The sequence below is a fragment of the Grammomys surdaster genome, unplaced genomic scaffold, assembly GCF_004785775.1.
Source record: "Grammomys surdaster isolate TR1022 unplaced genomic scaffold, NIH_TR_1.0 161251, whole genome shotgun sequence".
Lineage (NCBI taxonomy): Eukaryota > Metazoa > Chordata > Mammalia > Rodentia > Muridae > Grammomys > Grammomys surdaster.
The window spans coordinates 2,646-11,471 of record NW_021623149.1 but is presented as its reverse complement, the minus strand read 5'-3'; the positions used below and the strand labels follow the sequence as shown (position 1 = coordinate 11,471).

The following is an 8,826-nucleotide window of genomic DNA, read 5'->3' as shown; positions in this document are numbered from 1 at the left end:
TCAAACATTAAATTGGAGGAGATAAAATGTTTATGTGCTTATTTCTAACTTGTAGAATTTCAGTAGAAATTTCTTATTTTATTGTTTTGTTTATTTGAATTTTTACAATATATATAGCTAATTTTGACTGATGGAAATCTTTAAAAACTTCCAGCTAAGCTCGTTGCCTTCACTGCAGTGTTGTTGCATTTCTCCTCTGCCTCTCTTCTTCTTCTTCTGTTTTCTTTCTTTGTCGCTTCCCCTCTCTCTTTGTTACTGCTCCCTCTTCTTGGTTCTCTCTCTCTCAGAGTAGTTTTTCAGAAACTTATTATATTATTTGTGATTTGAAAATTATTTAACACTGGAAGTGGTTTTCTTAATTTTTCCAAATTATAAATTTTTCTTTATCTCTTTGTAACTCATGTTGAAGAACCCACAGTAATTCAATCCGACCAAATCCCAAACATTTGCAAGTAATGTCTGATAGGCATACACTGAATTTTCCATTCTGATTTGTGTCTATATGTGTGTGTTGGCCCTTGTATTACATTCTTCCAAATTATTCTGCTATTTCAGCATACTGGCCAGGCAGTGGTGGTGCATGACTTTAATCTCATTATATGGGAGGCAGATGGAGGAAAATCTCTAAATTCAAAGTCAGCCTGATCTACAGAGCAAGTTCTAGGATGGCCATGGCTGGTACACAGAAAGACCCTGTTGCTTACTCCCAACCTCCCCAAAATAACAAGATCATAATAGTAATAATTATAGCAAGTAAGGAAAAGTGCAATAATTTAAGGATATGAGATTTTTAAAAAAGCATTGCTCATTTTCTTCCCATAAATATAGCAATTGACATGACATTAATCATTTCCTGGCCTATTTACCAGATAATGAAAAATGCACATTTTAAGTTGTTGTTGTTAAAGTGTATTCTTGCACATACTTGGTAAGATCTATACCACTGAACTACAATAGAACTTCTATCCCTCAAAGATGTATTTATAGCTACTTTTCTATTGACTTTTGCATAGGTTGGGTAGGAAAATCTTCATTGAATTGACAAAAATAGCCTTGAGTATCAAGATATAAGATTTCTCTTCGACACTAACAGTCCGAGACCTCAGTGGCTGCTCCAGTTTACGTCTGCTCATTTATTTTGATGAAGGAACAACACTCTGGTCTTAGAGAAAATATTTCCTCCAACACTGGAGAATACTTGATTAAACATGTCTCAAAGTTGTTTTTTTTTATTTTGTTTTTGTTATTTTATTACTTATATTTCTAAAATCTATTTTTTAGAATTTCTGTATCATGCATGTGTAATGCATTTACATGATTTGCTCTACTGTCTTTTCTCTTCCTTCCGACCCCTTCAGAGATCCCCAGTTTCCCCTCAGTTCACAGAATTTTTCTTTAATTACTATTGTTACATGTGTATGTTAAACATTTTTATATACAAATATATATACAAATATAAGTGGCTGAATCCACTTAGTGTTGCCTTTATGCACAGGATTTAACACAGTCTCATGTTTTTGCCATTAATTTTAAGTATAAATAAAGATCTCCTGGGAAGAAGTTCTCAACAGGTGACATGCCGAATGAAGCTGTTTGCAGCAGTACTTTGCTATTTCTTTTCTGGGTCTGTTTCTTTCCTAACAGATGCCTCCTGAATTTTCAGGCAGGCATGATTCTCTACTTGTAGACTTTGCAAGTGTCATGCTTCATCTCTTTTCTCCTTGCACAATCTGATTTGTTTTGACACCATAATGTGGAGAAAAGAATCCCTTATGTTAAAAATAAGTTGACATTATTAATGAATGCACTGTCTCACATTTTAGAAAATGCAATGTTTAGTCACCTTTTCAATGATTTTCGAAGGATTTTCCCATTGCTACAGTTTACACAATAGAACAACACACCTGACTTTATATGGATGAACTATGCATAAAGACCATTGGTTATTTTTGACTTTCTAATTTTGATTGTTATAATCAGCTGCTTCTTAAACTTTTAGTTTACTTTCAACAATTTCTCTGTGTTATACCATGATTGTTGACAGCCCCATTTTCATGAATACTTCTGATAGACTCATCTCTTCATATACCTACCAAGTCTCCTCATGAGAATTCATTTACTTTCTTGTTTCTACATTCCCAGACACTAGATACATAGCGTTATTCTGTTCTTATCCTTACAACATATGGACTTTAAATCAAGAATTAAAATCAAGAATTTACTCTATATTCAATCTTTAATCAACAAATATATTTTGGGTGGCAGCTATGTTCCAGTTGTAATAATGAAGATAGCAATCAATAAAATCACCCTTTTCCAATTCTGCATGAAGCATAATTAAATGGAGATTCTGAACTGATTGAATAGTCACAGAGAACATTCTGTAGCAGAATCTGAGAGTTCTGTGGAGAATACTAGAAGTAAATGTTCTGAGGTCAGAAAATGGCTTTGTGAGAGTGAATCTCACAGGATAGCTTAAAGACTGAGAGGGGGCTTATGCTGGTTCCTCTTTCTGTTCCTCATACTATGTCAGAACCCTCAGTTACATGTCTGTATTTAGAGATTTTAGTTTTCTATTTCCTCTTACCAAACATGCTTCTCATTCTTCTGAAATTGATTTTGATTTCCTACACTCTCAAGGTTGTACCACATCCTGATATCCTTGGCTTATCAAAATGTGTTCTGTTTTCTATTATTAATATTACTTTAGTTAATTTAAGGGTCAACTCAACATAGATTATATTCAGAAAGCCACTCACCCTTGGTCCTTCTTATTTAAAAGTGTGTCATCATGATAAAAGTCCTGGAGAGTAGGATTGGAGAGAATATACCTCAGGTGAATTTAAACTGACTATGATTGTATGGGACATTAGAAGTAATAAAATCATTTTAGGAATAATTTGGGGAAAATCTTCTGGTGCTGATTTTAATGAGAAATGCAACCCAAGAAACAAAATGAGCAATGAAATACTTGGACTGTAGCAGAAGTACAGAAAAAAAAAACTTTGAGAACAACCCTGGAACTATCAAGATGCTATAAAACACCTTTATGTTAAGGGTAGAGTTATTCCTATGGCAGCAAATGTGAGGGAATTTCATTGATTCAGGAACTACACTGTTTCTTGTCTTCCTTTTGAGTAGCAAATGTTAGAATCTTAAACTTCAAGTCATTTCATGGAATCACCTTTTTTAACAATTGTTAAATTCTCACGATAATTATGATGACAATAACAATATCATTGACTGTTTCTCTCATGGGAACCAAGCTTGATATGATATGGATTATTTTAAAAAGTGAGCACATAATATTGCTTTGAGGGATAGAAGGCATAAATTAAAGTCCGAAGGTTAGTGATTTGTCCAGAGTCAGTCTCTCAGAAAGTAATAATTTCATATCTAAAATCAATAATGTTGCATTGAATTTTGAGAAACCATGGCCTCATAAGTTATGATCTTCATTCTAAAGATCAAAACAAAAATTTCACCCATTGATGACAAAATAAAAAACAACACAAATCAAGAAAAGGTAAAAGAATTAATATGCTTCTGAAAATACTAAGAATTTCATATATACATATATAATTTATTTTATTTTTCTGTGTTAAGTGTTGGGAGATAACCCGATCTATGGATATAAAGATAAGAATGTTACTATGTTCATTTAGTATTAGGTTCTTCTGTACGTATTATCACTTGGCTAGCCATTGGGTTTTAGTAAATTAAGTAGCACCAGGCATAAGTTCTGTTTTGTAGAGTGGGCATTATTATTATTAAATATTACTATTGTGATTATTATTACAATTATTTTCTTGTGTGTGTGTGTGTGCATGTAAATGCCCCTGGAGACTAAAGGTTTGAGTACATCCCCCTGAAGTTGGAGTAATAGGTGATAGTAAGCTGTCTTATGTGAGTGGTGGGAACTAACTTGGTCCTCTGGAAGATCACTATGCACTCTAAATCACTAAGCCATCTCGTTAGTTTCTGGAGCAGGATATAAGTCCAATGAGAAAGCTGTTTGGTTTCTTCCATACCATTCCTGTCACTATTGCACCAGTGGGTTTATCTTGCCAGGCTGATTGTTACTGGACGTCATTGATGGTCGATTATTTTTTTCTCATGTAGCATACATAGCATTTACCAGTGTTATGAGAATTATCCAGGATGGATGAAGCTTCCAGGTCAGTACTGGCTAGATTTCTTCATGTTATATAACTAAAATATGTGATATCTTCAGCAATAGTATCTTCTGTTCTAGAGGATAAGCAAAAACGATAGCAATAGTTTGTAAGCAACAACTCAAGAAGAGGTAACTCATCCATGGAACTGGGCCTTTGGTTGATAGCCTATGTTGTTTGGTTAGCATTGTCACCTGATTGTAGTTATTTACAGGCAAGTTGAGGACAAGGACAGAGTTCCATTGATTATAAGTGGAAGTGGCCACGGTATATTTTTTACTGATGCTTCTAGTAAATAAGTGGCATTTGAAGGATATTTTTTGAAAGCTACAATATTATCTGTAGTCTGATCTTGTAATCATTTATCAGTCAGATAACACTTCCCCACAATATATAATTATATATTTCAAAATGTAGCCTATATAGAAGTCGGTGTGACTTGGCTAGGTTCATCTCCCCACTAGACTTAGTTTATATTAAGAAAAAAATTCATTTAGGTTATCTGGAACAGAGTCTAAATATTCATGGGTTTATTAAGAAATATTCAACTTCATACTCTATTTAACCAGTAAAAAGAGAAAGAGGAAATATGAAGGAAAACACATTTCTACACTCTATCAGAAGAAATACTACTGACATCCTTTCTATTCTTCTTCATTATTGGTGCTAATGAAGTATTGTCAAGTCCTGTGTAGATTCCTTCAAATGAGTCTGCTCATCAGAGGCTCCTGACAGCATGTCACCAGGCAACAGCTCATGGATTCACCCTTCATCCTTCCTGCTCTTGGGAATCCCAGGATTGGAAGAGTTGCAGTTCTGGCTTGGTTTGCCATTTGGAACAGTCTATCTTATTGCTGTCCTAGGGAATGTCATCCTTCTCTTTGTAATCCATCTTGAGCACAGCCTTCATCAGCCTATGTTCTACCTATTGGCCATGTTGGCTCTAACTGACTTGGGCCTGTCTTCGGCAACTGTTCCCAGAGCACTAGGCATATTTTGGTTTGGTTTCCATAAGATTGCCTTTAGAGACTGCATAGCTCAAATGTTCTTCATACATCTGTTTACTGGCATGGAAACATTCATGCTTGTAGCTATGGCCTTTGATCGCTATATTGCCATTTGTAACCCTCTCAGATACAACACTATCCTCACCACCAGAATAATCTGTATTATTGCTGGGTTTGGACTATTCAGAAATTTCATTTTGGTTTTTCCACTTATATTTCTCATTCTAAGGCTTTCATTCTGTGAACACAATATAATACCGCACACATATTGTGAGCATATGGGCATTGCCCGACTAGCATGTATCAGCATCAAGGTTAACATACTGTTTGGATTATTACTCATATCTATGATACTTCTGGATGTTATTTTAATTGCTCTGTCCTATGTGAAAATTCTTCATGCTGTATTCAAACTCCCATCCTGGGAAGCCAGACTCAAAGCTCTTAATACCTGTGGTTCTCATGTGTGTGTGATTTTGGCTTTCTTTACTCCAGCCCTTTTCTCCTTCTTAACTCATCGATTTGGGCACAATATTCCACGGTATATCCACATACTTCTTGCTAACTTGTATGTGATCATTCCACCTGCTCTTAATCCTCTTATTTATGGGGTGAGAACAAAGCAGATTCGAGATCGTGCGGTGATGCTATTGTTTTGTAAGGAAGTTTAACTGTAAGCATCTGATTTGCAGTATTACAGTATTTTTCATTCCTAAACAGGAGAACTTATGTGTAAACAGGCTTAAATAGAAAAATTACTTTACTGAATATTATGCTAAACACACAATGTTTCTGTATTCATGGGTATCCAGGCAAAAAGGAATTCTCCTAGATGAAAAAAATATATACAATTGAAAATAAGGATACAGTACTAAAGTACAGAGAAATAAAAAGAGGAAAGAAAACTCCTAGGTTAAAGATCAGGAAGTCTCTTGTGCACAGAATGAATCTCATCTTTATTTTAAATAACCAAAATTCTTCAAAGATACCTTGTTTCAGCTAAGCCAGTGCAAAAAGTTTGTCAAAATCTTTTAATTTCACTTGCCACTCAACAAACACGGTGTCTTCCAGAATGTGTGTGTGTGTGTTCATTGTTTCTCTGGCTATCAAGGGTCTTCTGTGTTTCCATAAGAGTTGTCAGATGTTTTGGTTTCTGTTTCTTGAAGAGTGTCATGGGAATTTTGAATGATATTTCACTAAATGTGTAAATTATGTTTAGTTGGATTTGAATAGGCCTGTGACAAGAACCAGTCTCAGTTTGGAGAGTAGTTTTGAAGAAGTGGTGTTCAGGAGCAGTAGAAAGAACAACTCAAGTCAAATTGTGGGTATAAGCTGATAGCCTGTTTTCTGCTAGAGACAGCTTCCTGAAGATAACTAGACAGAAGTTACCACTCACCAAAGTCCAGTTGTTTATTTAAATAGTAATTCAATCACTGATCCCAGCAGTGGGTGATTATTACACCACTCAGCATTTTTTTATTTTCGCTCTAACCCATTTATTCATAGGAAAAAATAGCAAGCACATTTTTCTTAACTTTGTAAATGAATTCCGAAATCTGCCTGCTTTTGTAAGAACAGACAATAAGCTAGCTAGATGATATTCAGCTCTGATATCACCACTCCCATCATGGCTGGACCTAAATTCTCCCTGTCATAGGCTGACCTTGAACTCTGGAATAGGCCTACCTTTGTCTCTTTCTGACAAGCTGTCTCATAGGGCAGATGCCTCTGTTCATTTAGGTCGATGAAACCCCATATATAATTCAGATTGCATTATAATATTTTGCATAGTAGAGAAATCCTGTTTATATATTTTTGAACTCATGTTTCCAGAGTTGTTTCCCACAGTTTTAAGTGCTTAGAGCATCATATCATCCCTCATAGTTTTTGTGAGCACATGGTCATTGCCTGTCTAGTTTGTCCCAGCATCAGAGTCAACATCATGTTTGGTCTTAACAACATTGCTTTTTTACTCCTGGATATGGTTCTTATTATTCTTTCCTATGTCAGAATCTTCTGTGAAGTGTTCTGCTACACTCCTGGGAGGCCTGGCTCAAGGTTCTCAATTCCTGTGGTTCTCATATAGGTGTTATCTTAACCTTTTTGTACTCCAGTATTTTTCTCCTTCTTGACACATCATTTTGGCCACAATGTACCCCACTATATCCACATTTTCTTGGTGAATCTTTATGTGGTTCTCCCACCATTCCTTAATCCTGTGATCTATGGGTAAGGATTAAGCAATTTTTGTAGCAAGAAATGAGGATTTTGCTCCAGAAAGATCACTGAAATTGACAGCAAATTGAAAATTGAGGAAGAAAATAGTAGTGAACCTGAAAATATTTTTGAGCCTGAATAATGACCATTTAAAATGAAATGTAGAAAGAGACAGAAAGATCAAAATAATCAAAACACCAGAAAAGCTGCAACATGAACTCAATGGACCAATGTCTATAAAACTAAAGTTACTTCAGGAGAATGTGAAGGGACAAAACAAGTACTTGAATAAATAATGCTTGAAGATTTATGAATCCATTTAAAACTCTAAAATCATAGATCAAAAAAGTTTAATGAATGCCCAGTACAAAAGTCACAAGTGAAAATTGACCAAAAAAACATGGTGACTGAATGCTTAATGGCAGTGACATGTTGAACAGATTAAACACATTAATGATAAATTCTGAATCACCCACTGTAGTGATTTGAATATACTTGTCCCAGGGAGTGGCACTACTAGGAGTTGTTACCTTGTTGGATTAAGTATGGCCTTGTTGGAAGAAATGTGTCACTGTGGTAATGGACTTTGAGACCCTCCTCTTAACCATGTGGGAGCCAGTCTTCACCTAGCAGCCTTGATGATAATGGCCTGAACCTCTGAACATATAAGCCAGCCCAAATTAAATGTTGTCCTTATTTTAAAAAAGTGTTAGGTACAATTAATGTAATTAAAGCTGTGATGCCAGCAATAATCAAGCCTACTACCCACTTCTTTCGGCTTAAATCCTGACTCACTTCTAGTACTTGCAAGCCTTTTTTCCAGAATACCAATGTTCTGTAATACTCAGAGCAATAAAACAAAAGCTAGTTGATAGTCCCCTGTAACAGACATGCTAGGTTTCTACTCACTAACATAATTAGAACATGTACACTCAATACAACTTACATAAATATTGTAGAAGAAACAAAAGTAATTTTAACATGACAATTAAAACAGCCTTAACACATGCATTAACACTTGATTGAAATCCAGATCCGTGCCTAGTTTATCTTTTGCTATCATAACATCATAGAGAACTGCAGCTAACTTCCAAATATGTCTCTGAAAATTTCAAGAACCAGCCTTCCAAATGAAGACTGTTATTTCCAATATTGGATTGACTTCTAGACCAGTCCATGATTGAGTCAGAATAACTGGTCACATTTAGGAAAAATACAAGAGTCATTAAAATTTCTCTTTTTGGTTCTCTCTCACAAGAAGTCTAGAAACTTGAGGCAAGGCCACATGTCCCATCTGGGATATAGGCAAGCAAAGGTGGGTCAAGAATATATGTCCAGTACAGCTTCCCAGTCTTCTGCAATTGCTTTGACACAGGAAGTTAAGACAGCTACTTTTGTTACTAATTTAGCAAAAATAGTTACTAATA

General features: G+C 35.2%; 1 protein-coding gene across 2 annotated transcripts; it reads left to right on the top strand.

Moving 5' to 3' along the window:
• The first annotated feature begins 4,911 nt into the window (after window positions 1–4,911).
• LOC114615839 (olfactory receptor 52E8-like) lies at window positions 4,912–7,471 on the top strand. 2 transcript variants are annotated; one of them, XM_028761448.1, is made up of 2 exons: window positions 4,912–5,818; window positions 7,440–7,471. In XM_028761448.1, the coding sequence occupies exons 1-2, from the start codon at window positions 4,912–4,914 to the stop codon at window positions 7,469–7,471; spliced, it is 939 nt and encodes a 312-aa protein (XP_028617281.1). The 2 variants fall into 2 exon arrangements, with proteins under 2 accessions (XP_028617281.1, XP_028617280.1); XM_028761447.1 differs by lacking the exon at window positions 7,440–7,471 and having other exon boundaries at window positions 4,912–5,853.
• Window positions 7,472–8,826: the final 1,355 nt, after the last annotated feature.

What these genes read in the sequence shown, in the direction of transcription:
- LOC114615839 (XM_028761447.1), top strand. Translation starts at nt 4,912, where the DNA reads ATGTCACCAGGCAACAGCTCATGGATTCACCCTTCATCCTTCCTGCTC.